At 42.6% G+C, this 20,680-nt stretch overlaps 2 protein-coding genes across 3 annotated transcripts in view; one reads left to right on the top strand and one right to left on the bottom strand.

The window, feature by feature from the left end:
• The first annotated feature begins 140 nt into the window (after positions 1–140).
• ARL1 (ADP ribosylation factor like GTPase 1) lies at positions 141–6,501 on the top strand. The gene is made up of 6 exons (XM_066183466.1): positions 141–262; positions 2,412–2,549; positions 3,873–3,954; positions 4,946–5,057; positions 5,777–5,955; positions 6,135–6,501. The coding sequence occupies exons 1-6, from the start codon at positions 259–261 to the stop codon at positions 6,163–6,165; spliced, it is 546 nt and encodes a 181-aa protein (XP_066039563.1). The 5' UTR covers positions 141–258; the 3' UTR covers positions 6,166–6,501.
• A 445-nt stretch (positions 6,502–6,946) lies between these two features.
• UTP20 (UTP20 small subunit processome component) overlaps positions 6,947–20,680 on the bottom strand; it is a 63,956-nt gene continuing 50,222 nt past the window's right edge. The window contains exons 47-62 of one of the 2 annotated variants that reach the window (XM_066183464.1): positions 20,098–20,239; positions 19,692–19,808; positions 18,737–18,907; positions 18,158–18,286; positions 16,771–16,881; positions 15,448–15,527; positions 14,636–14,705; positions 13,670–13,852; positions 13,170–13,301; positions 11,914–12,046; positions 10,649–10,845; positions 10,219–10,290; positions 9,575–9,841; positions 8,757–8,883; positions 7,728–7,873; positions 6,947–7,372 (exon numbers count right to left, since the gene is read on the bottom strand). In XM_066183464.1, coding sequence (XP_066039561.1) covers positions 7,217–7,372; positions 7,728–7,873; positions 8,757–8,883; positions 9,575–9,841; positions 10,219–10,290; positions 10,649–10,845; positions 11,914–12,046; positions 13,170–13,301; positions 13,670–13,852; positions 14,636–14,705; positions 15,448–15,527; positions 16,771–16,881; positions 18,158–18,286; positions 18,737–18,907; positions 19,692–19,808; positions 20,098–20,239 — 2,233 coding nt within the window. In that variant the 3' untranslated portion in view covers positions 6,947–7,216. The remainder of the gene's footprint in view (positions 7,373–7,727; positions 7,874–8,756; positions 8,884–9,574; positions 9,842–10,218; positions 10,291–10,648; positions 10,846–11,913; positions 12,047–13,169; positions 13,302–13,669; positions 13,853–14,635; positions 14,706–15,447; positions 15,528–16,770; positions 16,882–18,157; positions 18,287–18,736; positions 18,908–19,691; positions 19,809–20,097; positions 20,240–20,680) is intronic. The other variant, XM_066183465.1, reaches the window with a different exon arrangement.

The following is a 20,680-nucleotide window of genomic DNA, read 5'->3' as shown; positions in this document are numbered from 1 at the left end:
CCAAACCTTTCTCCCCGCACCGCTTCCCGCCCGGGCGTGTTCAGGGAGGGCGCGGGGAGGGTCCCGCTCTCCGGCCGTTCCCTCCGTGCCGGGGGCGCTGCCGGCCTCCGTGTGTCGAAACGGCGGCAGGCGCGGAGCGCTTTGTTTACTCGCCGCGGCCTTCGACGTGGAGCCGGGCGGCGGCGGCGGCGGCGGCAGGGCCAGCGCGGCGAGGGCAGCGGAGCGGGGCGGGCCGGAGCGCCGGCGGAGCGGCTCGACATGGGTGAGGAGCGGGAGGGAAGCTGCCGCCCCAGGGGACACATCCATCACGACCCTTCCCGGGCGGCGGGGGCGGCGGGGAGGGCGGACGGGTCGGTGTTGAGCCCTCCCGCGGGGAGGGACGGTCTCCTGCCCGCTGGCGCCGGGAGACCGAGGCTGAGGGCCGCTCTTGGGCGATGCCCACCTTCCCTGAGGCCTGGCCCTGCCCGCGGGCCCGTTCCCGGGCAGCCGCCGCTGGAGCGCCCGGAGGCCGCGTTGGAGCTGTCCTGCGATGTCGAGTCGTCCGAGCAGCGGCAGGAGGGTGTGTTCGGCCACATCCTCAGGCGTCTGTACTCCTGACACCTGGCACAATTAAACTCTGAATTTAGTCTGTAATGGGCTGCTGATAAGGAGAGGAGGTCTTGCAGACTAGTAAATGAGGTAGAGGGAATTTTAAAGAGAGGCCCTGAATCTGAGGGTTGAGTGATTGAGGTGAACGTGTCCTGTTGCAGATGGTATTTGAGCAGTGTTTCAGTGTGGGAAAAGCATACACAATAAAAAGAGGGAACGAGAGGTGTCTGGCGGCAGGCAAAGTTACTGACTGAAAGAATTTTCAAATCTTAGGCCTCCATGCAACCAGTGGCAACTTCTGTTTTGATGTTTCGTTTGAAATTCCGTTTTCCAGCTCATTTCTCTTAAGGTTATTTGCCTTGTCTGGCAGTAAGAGGTGCCATGAGCAGTACTATGCAGACTGGCAACTGTTGGTCCCTTATACCTTCTCCTTGTTTTCCAGGTCTTTAGCATGTATGGCTTCTGTGGTGGGATGGGCTTAGATGAAATGAAGCAGCCTTTTACCAGTCTGAGTTCCTTCTGAAGTATAAGCTTGTTGCTCCCTCTTTTCCCTGGAAAGGGAGACGCCTAGACAGGCGAACATAGGAAATAATTTTTATCGAAACATCTTCCAGTAAGATTTTGGTTGTAAATCTTCTTTAATTTGTCTGTGATATATTTATCAGTGTTGTCAGTGATTCTGGCTTGTTGGGTGTTTCATTACCTGTTGTATTTCTCTGGGGAGTGGTTTTTCCCCCCAAGCCCCCTAATGCCGTAACCATATGGTTTGACCTTTGCTTTCTTTCTTGACCTAATTGGCTGAGTGCCAGCCATCCTCCCAGAGTGGGAGACTAGATAAGACCCCTGTACTTCCTTGTTCTTTCTCTTTCCCCCCTGGAATTTCGAAGAATAAACGCCTGAGACAAAGGTCCTGGGGAAAGGGCCTGGTCTGATATCTTTATCTCATCCTTGGTAAAATTCCCTCCAAAGCCTCCTAACTGAGCAAGCTCAAGCCCCCTGAGGCAGGTGGAGGGTAATTTTTACAATTACCTTTTGCAGGCTTTAAGTGTATTTACAAAGTTATGATTTAACATTAGATATGTTCGTTATAAAAATGTTTGGTAAAGCGTAATTGTTACTGGCTTAGAAAATTAGTATTCTTTCAGTGATTAAAAATCGAGTAGGTATAAATCAGATATTAGCCTGGCCATAAGTACTCTTGCATGGATTTAGGGAATAAATGAGATGCTGGGGCAGGCCAGTTTTGAAAAAAAGAGTGAGAAAGACATTTAAAAACAACTCCTAGACTTCTCTATAGTATTAATGTACTTGATTTGGTGCAGCTTTGCTGTTTATAATGGACTGATTTAACATGTATCTACTGGTTTATACCTAATTTTAAGAAAAAAAGAAGTGGGTGATCCTGTGGAAGACCATAAACGTCTTCTGATGCTGAATTCTTTCAGGCTTCTTTTGGTTCTTGCATAGTCTCTGGCACTGAAAGGGTAGAGTCTGATACAAGCCAAAAAGAAGATGACTCAGATTTTGGCAAATGAGAGAAAAGAAAAAAATAAAATTGTAACCACAGTGAGAAAGCTTGACGCTGCAATAATGTGATTTGCTGGAGCGAGCTACCATAAGATCATAAAATGGCAGCATAAACCAGGAGGACATAATGTTGTTGAGCACACAGCCATCTGGGCAGCAACCTGGACTTGTCTTTTTTCACTGGAGAAAAGAAACGTCTTGTAGGCCAGTAAGAAATGAGGTCAGTCTGTCTGCCTTTGCATGTCTTCCACAGAGCTTGCTGACATTGAGATGTCTTTCTCTTCTGGTTTTTGTAGGGGGCTTTTTCTCCACCATCTTTTCCAGTTTGTTTGGAACTCGAGAGATGAGGATTCTCATCCTGGGGCTGGATGGAGCAGGAAAAACAACCATTCTCTACAGGTTACAAGTTGGAGAAGTTGTTACCACCATTCCAAGTAAGTGATTTGCCCATAGGGAGAATATTTGCCTGTGGCCTGTGATTTGCCTGTAGCTCTGACACATAAATTTGCCAGCTGAACTTACTACGTGCTTCCTTCATAAACAAAAGAACCTTATGTTGTGGGAGCCTTGCACTGTTGTGTCTAAGAACTTTTCTTGGATAAAAGTATTACAAAAGAATATTTTATGCTGCCCTTCAAAATGCAAAAAGCATTTGACCTGAAGATTGTTAGCATGATTTTGCAGGCTATTTGTAATAGGTCAGCAATAAATAGATGGTAACTGTAGAGTGTATAATTCTTTTTTTTCCAAATATAGCTATTATGTGAATTTCAGAGGTCATTGTTGCTGTACATAGGATGGTGTACCTCTTTTTTTTTTTTTTTTGGACAAGGGTCATATAAACACTTTTGTTTAACATGGAGAAGAAGAAATCAGGTGATTTAACTTTACGTTCTGTAGAAAATGTAACAAAACTCAATGTGAGGTTTCAAAGGAGAAGATGATGCTTATTTAAAAAAATGCAACTGATTTTAGCATTTGTCTTGGCATTCATGCAGCCACACCCACCCAGTGTGTGTGCCCACGTGTTCTGGCCATGACTGCTCTGTGTAACAGGAAGGACAAGGGATGCTGGACTTTTTTTTCTGTCCCTATCATGTCTGTTGTGTTCCTTCTGAATCTGACTTTGCTCAGGCTTTTATGACAAGACAAGAAGACAAGTTTGCTGGGCCATAATCTTTTTGCCTGAGGGTTTTGCTTATTTCAGCCTCCATAAATTATAAGCAGCCTGTGCCCACTGTTCACTTCCCTGTGCTGTGTTTCTCTGGGCTGGCAGGAAAAGGGATGACATATGTGATACTGCAGCCTTGTAGCCATCTTCCAGACATGGGTATCCAGTCCTCTCCTGAGAAGCTAGTTCTGCTTTGGTTCTTAAGAGTGCAGACCTTGTGTGGACAGAAGGACACATTCCTTAGTGCTCTCTTGCTGTCAGTTGTGTACTTGGTTATCACAGCAGGCCAGTTCTTTAACCCTTGCTCTGTTTCTTTTGGTGATTTCAGACACACTGCTATTGATTTTTAACAACCTTAGCATTTGTTACCAATCTCTACAGTATGTTTACAGTGTGGTTTTATTAGTTCAAAAGAAGTATTTCTGCATTATTTTGAGTCATATTTGTTGGGGTAGCTTTTCAAAGGGCGTGAACTTCATTATGCAGCTGCTGAGAATTTTCTGAAAATTCTTAAATTGAGTGCTGTGATATTCTGCAGAAAAACAGGAAAATCATCAACAGTGAAATAGTTTTAACTTTGTTTCAGCCATTGGCTTCAATGTTGAGACCGTGACATACAAGAATCTGAAATTTCAAGTCTGGGACTTAGGAGGACAGACAAGCATAAGGTAATCGATTTCTTAAAGTCAATTAACTTTCTCTAAAAAGTGCCAAGTTCTTGGAATTCTCATAGCAGGCACTAATGAAAATTGGTTAAGTTTTAAAAAGAGCCCATTCTCAGGAGAGCGTTTTTATCTGATGGCCTTCGGTTTGTAAAACCTGTGATGCACTACAAATTGGAAAAAAACAAGCCAGTATTTTCATTTGTTTCCGGTTTTGCTTTGAAAAACAAATTTATTAGTGTAGTAGGAAAGTAATTGAGTAGCATTCTGAGAAAGAGTGGAGGGGGTGATAAAACCCCCAAAAGATACTTCCTAGCTTTTCATTTTTAAGAATAATGAAGCTGGATTTAGGTATAGATGGTAATTTTTTAGCAAGCTTCACAAGTTTTGCAATGAGTCATTAACAGTACCTCTGTATGATCCTCTTGTGATTCCTTTTTCAGTGCTCAGTAGCAAGGTGCAGTGTAGTTAGCTAGTAAAGAAGGTGCAGTCAGTGAGAGTAAAGGTTCCCTTTTTAGTTTCAGTACAATAATTCTGAAAAGGTGTTTTTTTTTGATCCTTGTTACCTACTTGCCTGTATTAATTAGTCATTTCTTTGGTGATCTATCTTTGGTGACTGAAATGAAGATGCTTAATGTCTTTAAACTTTCTTTGCTTTCCTGTCCCTTAGTTACGGGCTTGATGTCCTGCAGTCTGATTCCCAAATAAATCTGTCCCCAGCATTTCTGTTCTTTTCCTGTTTTCAAGTTGCTTCTTTATTTGCTTTGTGATGAGTTGGAGTTTTTTATGGGTTTTTTTTTTTTGTGTTCTGCCTTTGAGAGTATTTGTACTGTCTGTTCATTTTTGTAGCCTGTTGAAGAAATCTTCTACTTGCCTCCTGGGGCTTTCACCCCAGAGACAGTTTTTACTTCCTCTGGGTGATCTATTTTTAATTAACTAGCTAAAAAGAACTGCTAACATGCAAATGACATGACTGGAACTTCTCTCTCCTCTGCAGGCCCTACTGGCGGTGTTACTACTCAAACACAGACGCTGTCATTTATGTAGTGGACAGCTGTGATCGAGACAGAATTGGCACTTCCAAATCAGAGCTTGTTGCTATGTTAGAGGTAAGAAAACAAGGATTGTTTTGCTGTTGTCATCAGTAAAACAAATTGAGAAATTAGAACTTTTTTTCTGGAGTAAATATGAAATTTGATTCAGTGAACCAAGTGAAGCTCAGCTTCACTTGTGAAGAAACTTCAGCCCTCAGCATAGCCTGTGCAGCACTTTGGACTGAAAAAGCTCTGAATACTCTGCAGGTATTTCATGGGTTTGTGGACATTATCTGGACAGTTAATTTCATGTAGCCTTGTGGTCGTTCGAAAATTTACGTGCCTGCCAGGACAGCTGCTCAGTACTGCAGTGTGGCAAAATCAAGCCCTGAAGGATTGACAGTAATTAGCATCCTACTGTGTTTTGAAGCTGAAGAACAAATGTAGAACAAAGTAATTAATATCAGTAAGATGAGTTGAACAACACTTCCTTTCTCTCTCTTGCCTTGCCCCCCAAAATACCTGCAAGCTCATTTAATGTGCCTTATTAAATCCAACTACCAGCTTGTTTCATAACTTGGGCTGGCCATGTTTTGAAACTGCTCCTATAGGGTATCATACTGGAATTGAAAATAAACACCATTCTTTCACTGAAGAATTTTCTACAGAAAAGAGATCAGCAAACAAAATAATTGAGAGCTGCTGAAGTTCTTTTTTGTTATATAGGTGTTCTCTCCTTAAATAAATTCTGTAGAAGTCTCTGCAACAACTTCCACGATTTCCCCTTTCTTTAGGAAGAAGAGCTGAAGAAAGCCATTTTGGTGGTGTTTGCAAATAAACAGGACATGGAACAGGCCATGACTCCCACAGAAATGGCAAATGCCCTTGGCTTACCAGCCTTGAAGGACCGAAAATGGCAGATATTCAAAACCTCTGCAACTAAAGGCACAGGGCTTGATGAAGCAATGGAATGGTGAGTACCAGTCTAGTTATCCTTCATTTTACATATTTGGGGGGATTTTTTATAAGACTAGATTTGGGGATAGTCTGATATAAAAGAGTCCACATTAGAAGAATGACTGGCTTTCTGCTGGAAATATTTCAGCAGAATTGAAATGACACTTCAGTAAACTTACTTAACCTTTTTCCTAGGTTGGTGGAGGCCTTGAAGAGCAGGCAGTGATACAAAACTGACTAGTGCAAAGAAGCATCAGCTATAGCCAGCATCTTCCTTTCTGCAGTTAAGTATTTTCAGGCAACAGATACTTGTAAATAGGACAGATTTGAAATTGACTTCTGTTAATGTGGATGCCTCTCTTCAGCTGTAAAACTGAAATAAGTGAATGTGTACATTGTAATACTCCATTTCTTTCTTAAGAATGTACTTCTGTTAATTTGTATGAAAGTCTTACTGGCTGAGAAAGTTGGTGGTTTTTTTGTCATCCCCCCCCTTCCTTTGGTGATTTTGGTGGCCAGCATCTTGGTGTAGATAGAACACTAATAAAATCTGGAACTGTCAGCTATACGCAGGGGTGTGTTGCTTGTTAGAGGCTGCTTGCTTGCTGCTTGCTTTACAGAAACAAGTCCAAGTGCTGCCAGTTCCAGCAGCCACATAGCTGAACACCTGCAGAGGTTCTCTTAAGCTGGTATTGTTCTACTTTGTAACCCTTAGTGCAGACACACTGTTACAGGGAAGTACAGCAAGAGAGCACACGTAGTACACCTCTGGCTGCCAACATGGCATTCAGTGGGTGTCTGAAAGGAAAATCAGTGTCTTCAGGCCACACTCCTGCCCTGATGTGCCAGGGTAGTAACTTGAGTTTAACTTTCACCTTCAAGAGCTGTTGTTCCTGCACTCTTACCTTAGCCAGAAGTGACAGGTAAGTACCTCAGTATAGCTGCAGAAACTGAAGGCCAAATCAAAGTCAGGAGGCAGACTTTTCTCTCCAGAACCAGTGTGTTCACAGGCAGGAATCACAGGACTCATTTCTCACAAATGAAGTAAAATTTAATATAAAATATCATAGTTGTTGCCCATTTAACTGTACATGCTTCAGTAAATGTACAGATTTGGAAAAAATTTAGAAGTTTTTATTTAAGATCCTCAATGAAAAAGGACATAAAAAATACGAATAAATACATATGAAATACGCAAGTACTTTTTAAAACAGTGATTAGTTCTTTAGCTAGATACTACTTTTCATAAATTAATCCTCCAGGAAGGAAAAGCCTTTTCATTCCACCATTGCCAAATCTTTCAGTGCATGACTTCGACGTCGTTTGGCCTTATACAGAGGGCGCAGGGATTCTATTTTTCTCTTCCTGGTTTCTGCTTTATTCTTGTGTCTTTTCAGCTTCCTCCTTGCAGCAATGTCAGGATTTGCTACGGTCTGAGGAAAAACAGTACTTTGTTAGTTCATTGGCAACTAACAGCAGTCCCTGTAAACATCATGAACTTCCTAAGAAACTGGTGGCTGCTAAGACAACACATGGGTGTTGTTGGGTTCCTCAAAACTGAGGGTATTCAGGCTGCTTTGCCCTTCAGGTAAGCAGGAAACCATCCCTGTCAGCCAGAACCAGCACAGGAGGCTGATCATACACAGCTTATTCCAAGTTCTGTAAAAGAACTGATGGAATTGTCCTAATTAAGGATAAAGTTCTTCCTCAAAGTCCCCTTCCTGGGCAACTCTCAAGCCTTTAGAGAAGCCCTACTACTTTTTCTCACAATAGAAAGTGGAATCTTACCTGCAGAGCCCTCTGCTTTTTCCTCATTGCTCTTTTCTGGTTGGCCTGTTTCTGCACAGAAGAAAAGGCCAGTGAAAAGGCCTCCAGCCCCACTAACTTCTTGAGAAGTTCTATGATTTCCTGGGAAAGGTTCTTCAGTGTTGGATCTATTAAAACAAAATTGACTTAATCTTTTCAGCATATGGAATGAAAGCCAAGAGCTAAGTATGGATTCCTCTTATTTTAATAAAGGATGGCTGCACTGATAAACCTTGTCCAAACTGGTGCCTGTGAAATCTGCTGGTGCTTTACCAGCTTTCCCAGAGAGTGGCTTTTCAACCAGCAGCCAAAAAAAAAAAAAAAGAAAAAAAAAAAAAAGAAAAAAAAAGAAAAAAAAAAAAAGAAAGAGCTTCTGAGAGGCAGAAATTTTTTTTAGAAGGGTAAAGTCATCCCAAAGGTAATTACAAGTGGCTTCCCATATATAGCCACTAGGCTTCTAGTGAAATAGGCTTTGTTAGAAATAAAGATGATTCCAGCCTTGTCAGTCAGCATCCTTGGTAAGCAAAACAAGGGCTGGCTTAATTGTTGGAATCACTAGTTAATGGAAATATATTAAATACAATCACTGGGGAAAAAAAATATACTGGGGGTGAAAAAAGGCTACAAAGAGGTGCTGAGGGAAAACTCAGAGCAGGGCCTTCGTCTCTCAAACAGTCCTTCCAAGATCCTCTCAGCAAGGACTCTGTAAATCTTGCACCATGAGCCCACCCTTGAGTACCACACTTTTCCCACTACACCACATGCTCAAGCTTTACCCACTTGGACACAGAAGCATGCCTAACTTCTTCATTCCAGTCTTTGAATATGCAGGTTTCTATTTCAGCTGACATATACACTCTCCTCCCTTCCTGGTATTATGGTTAGACAGCAAGCAGGTGAAATTCACTGATTACAGTATCAATGCCTCAACAGACAAAAGGAATGGCAGGTAGTGTTTGTCCTGGGGCATAGTTGTGATCCACATTCCTCTTTGTGAGGGAAATCCCTTACCTTGCTCTGCATAGTTGCTGTTCAGCTCCCTGTACAGAGGGGTGAGAATTGTTGGAAGGTAGGGCTTGATCCTGTCTTGCCCCAAATCCACCGAGATTGCTCCCAGGAACTTAAAGATGCAGCTTCTCTGAAAAGAAGTGTGTGGGACATGAAGTAAGGAAAGCTGGAAGGAAACTTCCTAACTGAACTGCTACCACAGGGCCACGCATCACTGTTCAACACAGCAGGTGTTGTCTTAGACACCTGCGTCACAAACTCAGTGCTGTTTCAAGGTCTCACTGCATCCAAGTACAGCCTTCAGAGAGACGCAAACCCCTGTCATATGAGCTGGGACTGGGTTGGCAGCTGTTGACACTTGGAACAACAGGCTTGTTCTCACTGTCCTCAACTGAGGCAGCTGAAGACATGAAAGTTCAACCTAACTCTACACCATGGGGAATCACAGTGCTTTTCGTGATGCTCTCCTACACATCCCCTCCCCTTCTCCTAGCAAGTTAGTCCATACCGCCATTCCCCTGCCTGCATGAGCCTTGCACTCTTGGGCACTGCTCTGTCCCCTTCAGCTTGGTGCCTTGGGGTTTACCACCCTTCCACCAGCCCCCAGGAGGCTGGAAGCATCAGCAAGAACCAGACTGGCACAAGCCTTTCTTGAGAACCCAAAATGAAAGGCTTGTTTCTACACCACCTACCAATCCTCACGTCAGTGCCAGCTCACAGCATCCTCTGCACCTTGTCCCCTGAAAGCAAAGAGCCAGAGCAACGCTATCCTGTAGAAGTGCCCACCTCATCAAAAGCAGTGGGACTAACACTGTTTTTACCTTTAAAGGGACCTTAGGGGAATATGCTGCTTCTCTCTTCGCCATGACACAGAGCTTCTTCATTAACCACAGCAGTGTGGCTGGCTGGCCTTTCTCTTGTGTCTCCTCTCTTTCTTCCTCTCCTTGAGCAGAAGTATCTCTCTCATCCTCTGAGACCTCCTGCTCTTCCACTTCACACCTGAGTTCTCCATCTGTCTCTTTACCTTCTTCTGAGGCAGGGGCTAGCAAGTAAACAACTTTGGCCACAAAAAGTAAATTCTTTATAACCTGAAGTGTGGAAACAGAGGAGTCAGTCACTGTGGGTTACCTCTAAGCACCAGGGCATGTTAAGAGCCAAGAATTGATCTGACAGGAACTTGCCAACCCAGGAGTTTGGGCAGAGACCCCAGTCCTGTCCTGCCTAGTGCTCCCCCTTTCTGTCCCTTCCACCCCTCACTGGGCTGACACCACAGTGGAGACTTTCTGGGCCCCCAAGAGGCTCACAGCTGCTCAGATGCCCTGAGTCACCTGCCAGACCATCTCATCTACCCTGAGCCACCAGCACCAGACAGCAGCAGTGCTGTCCTGACTGGGACATAATATCCCTCAAGTGCCAGGGCCTGCTCTGTGCCCTCCTGCCGCTCCAGACAGGCTCCTACCCATACCTGCTCACTCAGAGACATATCCAGGAACTTGGACTGCAGCTGATGGCAGAATGCAAACGCGAGTTCCTTCATCTGGGGAAACAAAAAAGGAGAAAGGAATGACTCCATTGAAGGGAGCTCAAAGCAGAGACTCAAAGCAGTATTTTGCAGTCACCAAAGCAGTTCGCAGGGGAGACCAAAGGATCAGCTCAACACAACTTCTGCCTGTATCTTACAATCTAGAAAGGTATTTTTGTGGTGGTAAGAATAAGACCCCAGAAAAGTCCCCTCCCAGCAGCAGAAACACCTCCTCAAATGCTTTAAGTGATGAGGATTAGACAGCAGACAAGTGATTAAAAGAGAAAGGTGCATGCCAAACTATGAACTATTTTTATGTCCCAGTCAGGGAATGGGCATGAGCAGAGTGAAGGAGTAGAACAGACATCATTACCTTTTTGTCCAGTTCAGCAGTCAAGAAGACAATGGATGCAGACAGCTCTGCTGGTGTTTTTGTTCTCTTCCTTGACCTTTCCTTCCATTTGTTGACAAGATCTTCTGGCTTGTAAGATGCAAACAACAAGCCAAAGATCTCGGTGGCTGTCAGCCAGACCCAGCTATGAGGATACCACAGGTGAGACTGGATGTGATCTGGGGGAAAAACAACCTCTTTCAGCAAAGGAGATGGTCCATTGAGAGCAAAAATAGAACCAGCAATAAACACTCGCAACAACTACCACAGCATATGCTGCAATAAAAAGGTGAATGAAATGAACTGCGCTCATCTGCTCAGAACATAATAAAAGACTTTCTAGCAACTCAATCCAGCCAAAGCAGACAGCAGCAAAAACCTACAGGTAGCCAAATGTCCCCACAGTAATCAGGCAAGTCATGTTTCTGCAACAACTATGGTCCCCTCAGGGACTTGGTGCCACAGCTCATCTGCTAATGATGTCGGGACTGGCTGCTGTGAGAATTGTGTCAGCTGGCCCTGTTGCTGATGGTCAAATCAAACCCCTGGAGAGAGGCCAAAGATGCTTCAGAGAAGAAATGGAGCTGCCCTCCCATCTCACCTCTGTCCAAGCTGCCCATGACCAAAATCCAGGATAACAATGGTTATCTGCTATGTGACTAAATGCATTTGGCAGGCTGGACTCTTCAAAGTCACTAACCTGTCACATCAGGTCTTCTGATTGCAGCAAATGAAGCAGTAAAATAAGGACGACAAAATGCCAATAAACCAGCCTGATATTGTATAATCTCAGACACAGGGAAATTGCTTGACTCAAGTAACTAACTTCCAGGTCTTCACATCCTGACAGACACACAGTATTCAGTGCACTATTACCGTGTGTCGTCATTTCCTGGCTGGTATGTGATGAAGGAAATCTCATCTTCTCAGGAGAGCTCAATGTTTTCATCCAAGAGAATGTAATTGTGGTGAAACATGCAATAGTTTCCAACTATTTACTCTGGGGGTAATAGAAAGTACTTCCCAGCAACTGAGACAGAGGGTGTGTTCTTTTCATCAACCATGTAACCTTTTCCATTAGCAACTTGTCTTTCAGTGCCCAGTAACTGCTGTGTGTTAGCTCATTTTCCAGAATGGAAACCTTGAATAATACAGTTTAGTCATTTATATTAGCATGTAAAAAACCACAAGGCACACAAAGAATCTTTCTTGTAACACAGCTGTAATAATTCCTTAATGATACTTACTCCAGATACTGCTCACAAGATCATTGTTCTTGGTTAATTGAATCAAGTTGCACTCTGTGATAAGCTTTTTTACCAGCACAAGAAAGCTGAATAGCAGCCTATCTGCAGCCTTCTCCTCTTCCTCTTCAGTTATCTAATAAAATCAGCAAGTCAAGAAAGATATTTATGAGATACCTGAGGACACTGCTGATTAATCCTAACTAGATGAATTTCAGATCAACCGTTCAAACAACCAGAAGACTGACTTGTACCCAATTTCCAATATAAACAGAACAGAAGCACCTCCACTGAAGCAGTTCCTCTGGACACAATCTCTGCAGGAGATTGTATTAGAATCATTCTTCTTGTTTTTCATACAGGCAGTACTATAACAAACTGCTGGGTTTCTAAATGCAAGCAATTACACACATTATGTCTGTGCATGTATTTATGCGGATTTGATTCTCATGATTAGAGCCCAGCTGAGTGCAATTTGCCTGCATCACCTGGGAAGCCCTGAGTTGTTATGACAACACTGTGTATGCTGCCTGTGGGCCTCGCCCTGCCTGCAACCACCAGCTGGCTTGACGTAAATTGTCAGTACATGTCACAGCACAGGGTGTGATTACATCAAATTTCTCCTCACTGCAGGTATTTTATTTTCATCTCTTGCCAATTTACAGATCCTGAGGTTCATCCTGTCCACGGGGAGCATGCTGAACATTAGTAACATTCATGGCCACTTCCCAGGCACAGTGACTGGGATCCCTTTGGTTTTATCACATGCCAAGCAGAATCTGAGGGAACCTTGTAATTCTGAGTTAATCATGTGCACTAAAAAGATTTTCCATACAACAAAACCATGGTCTGAAGTACAGGAAGGGAACCCCTTTGAAAGTTAAAGATAACACTAGCAGACAGTCACAAGCCATGTACTCCTGACATGCAATGCTTACATAAATCTCTGCAGCTAGCAGACACATTTTCCAACATTTCAAGGAGCAATATATCTGCTGGTTACACTGTATAGCTGCAGGCTCGGGCCAGGTGGCTTTGCAAAGTTTCTTCTCCCCTTGTGCTGTGACATACGACATCAAATTTGGACTTACAGACAAAAAAATATGGTTCTAGGTCTTCAGAACAAATGTGTGTGTTTTGTGTCTTTCCTCAGTCCTGAAGAGTAAGTCCAACTGTTAAATCTCTCCTACACTTCTTACCTTTTTCCATTTTCTTAATTCTCTTTCCTCGAGCCTCATGCATGGAGAAAAGTTACTTACACTTTCAAAATTACTTGGGTTGATTTCTTTTTCAATCAAAGCGAGGACTGCTGCAAGCCGCCGTTCAAACATTACTCCGTCCACTTCAACAAACAAACCGCATGCCTGGGCAGCCAACCTCCTGTGTGAGCTCTGACACACAAAAAATAATGCCCCTTGTTAACTCTTGTAATCAAATCCTACAGCTCCCAAGTGCTTTAAGAAATCTGCTCAAACCTCTGACCTGAGAAAAGACTACACTGTGAAATACCTGAGCCGAAAGTGGAACTGTTAGAAAGCCACAAAACACAGCTGGGAAGAGTCTGTAGGCTGACCTACAGCATCAGCAGATCCCTATATTTGTGCAGCTTTATGAAGCTGTACCATTTCTTGCTTTCTAAGTCAGGAACAACTAATCCACCAACCCACCAGATCTGGTACTAGCAATCTCTCACTTGCCTTAATCTTACTCAGCCCTCCAACAGAGTTCAGACATGGTCAGTGAAAAGACCGAAGAGTACCTTTTTGCTGTGAAACCACTCTGTGACCAGTGAAAACATCAGATCTTGTTTTTCATTGCTGATCTTACGGAGAAGAGATTTACACGTCAAAGCTGCCATCTTTTTGCATTTGGCTGAATCATCATTTATCATCATCATACAAAGAGAAAGAAAAAACAGCCCACAGTATTTGTGCAGGAGATCCTAGAAAGAAACAACCATTATCAACCACAAATACCCAAGGAGCTTCTCAGCACTTGAAGAGAAAAAGAGGGGTATTTGCTGCACTATATTCAGGGGCAGTGTTAGCCCTGAGTGGGCTTCATGCCAAGGCAGCTGAACTGCTAAAATGGAATGCCCTTGTTGTTGGAGCAGACAGGGACTGTACAGCAGCCCAGCCCTGCTCTGACTCTGACTTGCTATCACTGGGTCAGCAACGTGAGTGTGAAACTTAAAGCTCTCACTGAAATATGCTTAAGTCCTCAGCATAGCAGCAATCACCCAACTGCCCTTCTCTCAGAGATTGCAGCTCTTTGCCACTTTAGAGAGGAACCCAGGAACCAATCTACAATCTTAAATCGTCAGACACAGTCAACACACCAGTTCAGTCAACAATCTCTCATGAATATTGAAAAACCCTTACAGTGAGAAAACTCTACACTTCACTTTCTATTCCTACCTCATTTCCTAAACTGGTTGTGTTTCTTCCTGGCACAAATTACGATTGAGTTTACCCAAACTCCAGCTGACGCAGCTTTATTTTACTTGCAAACAGAGCACATTAGGCAAAGAAGTGCTGCAGATTTTCCAGCATGTCATTTCTCCTTTGGAGCAAAGCCAGGTTCTTTGGAGATAAGTGAATGTTCTGCTCATGATAACAGATAATAGGAACTAGCAAGTGCTTCCAAAATAAACTGCTCGGAAAATGCTGTTACTGCAAACCACAGTAACTGCTTGATTCATGGAACACCAGGGGGTGCTCGTTACCTGTGGGAACATATCGAGGAGGTAGGCAATCATCTCCAGTGCAGATTCCCTCCCAGTTTCATACTCATACCTGTGAAAAATAAAGGATTAAATGTTAGGGATGAGTTAATCTTCCTATGAAGTTGCCAACAATTTACAAGAACAAACCATTCCAGAAACTGATAGGGATCCTTCTACAAAAGCTATCAGACCTAGCTCGATACTGTGGACAAGAGAAGCAGCAGGCCATCAGCTCTGTCTGTCAGAGAATGGGCACAGGGACATGCACAGGCCATGAAGGGTTCCAGCCCACTTGAGTCAGGACAGCCACACTGTGCTGGCGAACCTGGTGAACTGCTGTCACCTTGAGCAAGGGAGGGGTGAAGCTCAGGAGGAGGTTGTAGGCACAACACTCCTGTGGAATTGGCACAGTTGTTTTAACTATGCCTGCAATTGCACTTGAGATACTGCCATGGGATAGCAGTCCCCTATAAATGCATCTTCCCTTATTCCTCCTGGGTTTTCCACTTCACCTGTGTCCTGGGGTGACTTTATGATGATTCACAAGTAGTGGAGGTGGTTAACCACTAAGCAAATAACAGAACCTTTGTTTACAAACAGATAAAGAACGTAATCAGCCCTGAAACAAAGATAAGAATAAAGGATTTGCTACATCAAACAGCCTGGTTTGGGAAAAGGGAAGTACTACAGAAGTAGGAAAACGAAGACTTCGGCCATGCCTTCTGCTCGTTACCAAGAGCTTTTTGGCACACCAGAGTAATATTTAAAAACAAAGTTCTGTTCTCACAGAGATATCAGGAATATAAACTCACTCCAGCTGTGCAAGCATGAAATCCAAATTGGGTTTCAGTTTGTCACCAAGGGGATAATCCAGAATGTATTTTAAGTAAATCTGGAAAGAAAAAACAACAATACAGAGAGGAGTTAAAATAAACACTCAGGTAAACTTGTAAAAAGGTTATGAAGAAAATTTAGTGATGGAACAGCAAGCTTATGAGAATCATCCCTTTCAACCGTTCCTATTACACAAAGGGTTAACAACTGCTGCCAAGCTCTGTGCCTGGAACAGAACCAGTTTTTAAAGTACTACTGTGATTTGCACAGGCATCTGTGAAGAGATCCTGCATCCTTCAAAATCCATCCTGTAACTATGAAAGCTGCATTTTGTGCTCCTCCTGCACCTGCATCCCAATGATTGAGACAAAGTCACTAGTTCTGTCTTTTGGTTGGTTTTACCTTGGAAAAAATGAGGAAACAGAGGGAAGCAGTTATGGATTTGTTGCTTATCCTGGGGTTTAAAGAAGAGCAAAGCTTAGTTACATAGGCTTAAAGGCCTCCAGACGAGGGACTGTGTCACTGCTGCTAAGCAGTTCTCCTGTACTTGGCACTGGTGAGGTTGCACCTCAAGTACTGTGTTCAGTTTTGAGCTTCTCACAGCAAAAAAGACATTGAGGTGCTGAGCAGCAATGAAGCTGGAGAAGGGGCTGGAGCACAAGTCTTCTGAAGAGTGGCTGAGGGAGCTGGGTTGTTTGGCCTGGAGAAAAGGAGGCTCAGGGGAGACCTTATCACTCTCTACAACTACCTGAAATGAGGCTGTAGCCTGGGGGGGTTGGTCTCTTTTCCCACATGACAAGTGACAGGACAAGAGGAAATGGCCTCAAGTTGTGTCAGGGGACATTTAGATTGGACATTAGGAAAAAAATCTGCACTGAAAGGGTGGTCAAGCATTGGAACTGGCTGCCCTGGGAAGTGGTGGACTATTTAAAACAGGCTGGAGGTATTTAAAAGAAGTATAGATGCACCACTCGGGGACATGGCTTAGTGGTGGATGGGGCAGGGCTGGGTTAAGGGTTAGATTCAATGACCTTAAAGGAACTTTCCAACCTAAACAATTTTGCAGTTCTATAAAGGCATACAGCACAGTCTCACTATAGGCAAGGAGTCTGGGATATTGCTATGCACCAGTCTCAAGAACTGAAGCCAGATAACAAGGGGAATAAAGATCAGTAAAGAAGGGGAAATGGAGTTCAGGGTTCAGCAGGGCCAAGGGACGTGTCTGTGACAGCTAGGATGGCCACACTAAGCCCTCTAGCCTGTTACAGAGCTGTAAATGAAGTGAGAGACTCTTCACCAACCTGCCTGCACTGGACTCGCACTGGCTCACTCTGACCCGTGATGGCCAGCTGGGCAACCTTCTGCAGCACATCATCAATTTCAGGGACAATCAGCTTCCTGGATAAAATAGCCTGAAAATGTGAAAGCACAGATGGAGTCACATCCTTTTGCTTCCACAGCGTGAGATGCAGTACTACAACCCAGACTACACTGGTAAGTACCTTAACACTGACTTTTTCACACACAGACAGAGCAACTCAAAGAAAAGAAAAGAAAAGAAAAGAAAAGAAAAGAAAAGAAAAGAAAAGAAAAGAAAAGAAAAGAAAAGAAAAGAAAAGAAAAGAAAAGAAAAGAAAAGAAAAGAAAAGAAAAGAAAAGAAAAGAAAAGAAAAGAAAAGAAAAGAAAAGAAAAGAAAAGAAAAGAAAAGAAAAGAAAAGAAAAGAAAAGAAAAGAAAAGAAAAGAAAAGAAAAGAAAAGAAAAGAAAAGAAAAGAAAAGAAAAGAAAAGAAAAGAAAAGAAAAGAAAAGAAAAGAAAAGAAAAGAAAAGAAAAGAAAAGAAAAGAAAAGAAAAGAAAAGAAAAGAAAAGAAAAGAGAAAAGAAAAGAAAAGAAAAGAAAAGAAAAGAAAAGAAAAGAAAAGAAAAGAAAAGAAAAGAAAAGAAAAGAAAAGAAAAGAAAAGAAAAGAAAAGAAAAGAAAAGAAAAGAAAAGAAAAGAAAAGAAAAGAAAAGAAAAGAAAAGAAAAGAAAAGAAAAGAAAAGAAAAGAAAAGAAAAGAAAAGAAAAGAAAAGAAAAGAAAAGAAAAGAAAAGAAAAGAAAAGAAAAGAAAAGAAAAGAAAAGAAAAGAAAAGAAAAGAAAAGAAAAGAAAAGAAAAGAAAAGAAAAGAAAAGAAAAGAAAAGAAAAGAAAAGAAAAGAAAAGAAAAGAAAAGAAAAGAAAAGAAAAGAAAAGAAAAGAAAAGAAAAGAAAAGAAAAGAAAAGAAAAGAAAAGAAAAGAAAAGAAAAGAAAAGAAAAGAAAAGAAAAGAAAAGAAAAGAAAAGAAAAGAAAAGAAAAGAAAAGAAAAGAAGAAAAAAAAAAAAAAAAAAAAGGATGGCTTACATATCTATATCTGTTTCTTTTGGGCAACACAGAATACCTATTCTAATGATCAGAGATGTTCATTCTTTAACAAAAACATACTCCGATCCAAATACATCCTTATATGCACTGTGTATAAAACAGCCTCCCAAACAATTTTAAAGAAGTCAAACAGTAAAGCTTTGTTGACTTTTCCTCTCATAACAGAGAGCTTTAACAGCATTCGGTAGCCTGTTCCTGATGTGAGAATGTACAGCCTTTCACCAGGACGCAGAATCACTGCTATTCCAGTGGCTCACAGAACACCCACAACTGCTGCACAAAAATACCTTGAGAAGGCCAAAGGCAGTGGCTTGGCGTGATGAATCATAAATGTCTTCTTCAGCAAAACCAAGCAACACTTGGAGCTGTTTGCTTGTTATCTGACTCTTTGGATTCTTCACAAGTATTGTTACGCACTACAAAATCAAATTGCACATTGTCAATACACATGCAGGGCCATAAAATAAAGGTCGACACCAAAGTCTCATTTGATTCATACCACTTCAGCTTGAAAAGAAACTGCTGCTCTAGAACATGTGGCCAATTTTCATCACATTTTGCTTTCACATGGCAATTCTGAGACAGAAGTGAACAAGTGAATTGCCCCCTTCCCATGTCTCACTTCTCCAAGATACTACTACAATGAAGAAAGAAGGCAAACACGTTTCTAGAAAAACATTTCTTCAGATCCAAGCTGTGCATTTTTAGGGAGCAACTATCTTTAAATTTGTACTTGGGAAAGAATTAGCTTGTAATCTCCAGACCACCTCTCCAGGGACAGCTGCAGGAGGGATCTGTAGCTGGACGAGTCTCATTCTAGAAAGTTAATCCTAAAGCAGAAATGAGCAGAGTTGGGTCTGACTTACTTTGAAACAGCTCACAACCAGGTGGAAATTCTGGCCTTTGGCTATTCCTGTCTTGGCAAACTCTTTCAGCAAGAGGAAAAGCTGCTTGATCAGTGACTCCATATTCGTACTGATAGAAGGCAAAGGGAACTTCAAAATCCATACCAAGGACTGCAGAGCACCAGTTATCACCTGGAAGAAAGAGCCAAAGTACAGCATGTGGGTACAGTGACACTGAGAGAACTCTTCTCACTCTTTTACAGACATGGTCAGGCTATCTATAACTGTGGCAAAAGGCAATTAGCTAACAAACCCAACCTCTCTGAAATCATTCATAAGCAATACAAAGGGTTTCTCAGTTCTAAAAGTCTATCTGCAACTCCAGTATTCTATAACTTTGATTTTACCAGGTAAAGATATTAACACAGCACTGTTTGAGGAGATGGAAAGAACATTTTCTGAAGCAGAGCTGCCTTCAAGACATGGAAAGCCCCACTTCAAGTATCTAACAGGATATGAGGTGTGCCTTCCACTCTTGGGAAATTCAAAGTTAACAGATTCTCTAGGCCCACTCAAACCAAATGCTGTCCTAAAAAGTGGCTGCCTACAGTGCTAGGAATAAAGACTTTGAAGTTGGATCAAAAGAAACCACAGTTGTGACAACACTGCTCCCAGCAGCTACGAGCTCTCATGAACATCCTCACAGATCGTCTGTAAATTCCTTGTATGAATATTCTCTAGGAGAACTTGCCACAGTTAAACCTGCAACATGGAGGAGAGCATTCAGTCCTCCATCAGCCACAAGCCTCCCTTGTGATTACATGTCCTCAAACAACTTAATCTGCACACCTACTAAAGCAGGTTTGAAAAACTGCTGGCTTTCTCTTCTTTTGCAAGTCAACTGCAAGATGACACTGTGGGCAGGAATTTCTTAGTACAGCAGACAGAACAGACAGACTTCAGCTCAGAACTGTACCTTGACATCCATAGATTTCAGGCAGTCTATAAGCAGCTGAACAAAAGGGTCTAACATTTCCAAAGCATGTTCCTCAGAAGAATTTACTTTGGATCTCTTCAGGCTCATGTGCAGTAGCTGTCATAGAAAAATCAGGACATACATCTCAAAGTCAGTCAGAACATAAAAGAGCCAAGTGAGGTTCCACTACTGTTCAAGGTTATAGTAGAATTTAGGCCGTATCCCACCCAAATATTTCAACAGGCTGAGCACTTTTTATAGCTCTCTAAGAGGCCCCACTGTAGTTAAAATATACAAAATTAAGGCTAATGGCTGTGCTATTAAAACAATATATCCAGAATACTTTCCTTTGCATACTCATAACAAAATATTGAATGCAAAGTTTTTTTATCTGAGGAGATCTTACCCGAAGTCCTGAATCAACCAGGATATATGTGTTAGTCCTGCTGCTGACACGTGCTTTCTGCCCTCCTCTTGTGGGAGTGGGCTGGAGCAGCAGGCAGCTCTCTGGTTGCAGGCGAGGATCTGGAGGAGGGGTAGCTTTTTTCCTGTAAAGCAGTGTATGTATAGCAAAGGAAAATATTCAGATATGAACCCTCTCCACAACAATCCTGCTGTTGGGAGTAAAAAGAGCTGAACTGTGCTCAGCTGCCTCCCACACAGCAAGCAAAAGCAGGTCACAGATGGACCACAATGAAATAAAACCAATTTGAAAGCAGCATGACAGAAGGGACTCAGACTTGAGGACAATGCCGCTATTCCTGAGATAACACACAATCACTTGTATAATATCCTCACTTTTTTCTTAGTGGACAGATCAACTCTGGAAGTTCCTTCAAGCAAATACACTTCCTGCCACTGCCCACTGCTCCTCTTTACTGGTACTTCAGTTACTTCAATTAATGATGGCCTACAAACACTGCTCCAAGAAGTCTGCAAACAGCTGTCAGATCTTAGGGAAAGCCAGCTTACGTAACAGCAAATGCAGG

The sequence above is a fragment of the Chamaea fasciata genome, unplaced genomic scaffold (assembly GCF_029207755.1).
Source record: "Chamaea fasciata isolate MVZ Bird 193981 ecotype frontalis unplaced genomic scaffold, bChaFas1.0.hap1 SCAF_5, whole genome shotgun sequence".
NCBI lineage: Eukaryota > Metazoa > Chordata > Aves > Passeriformes > Sylviidae > Chamaea > Chamaea fasciata.
The sequence above is the reverse complement of the archived record's forward strand: the minus strand, read 5'-3'. Positions and strand labels throughout refer to the sequence as shown.

What these genes read in the sequence shown, in the direction of transcription:
- ARL1 (XM_066183466.1), top strand. An exon ending in AGTTGTTACCACCATTCCAA is followed by an intron (nt 2,550 to 3,872) that starts GTAAGTGATTTG and finishes ACTTTGTTTCAG; the next exon opens with CCATTGGCTTCAATGTTGAG. An exon ending in CTTGATGAAGCAATGGAATG is followed by an intron (nt 5,956 to 6,134) that starts GTGAGTACCAGT and finishes CCTTTTTCCTAG; the next exon opens with GTTGGTGGAGGCCTTGAAGA.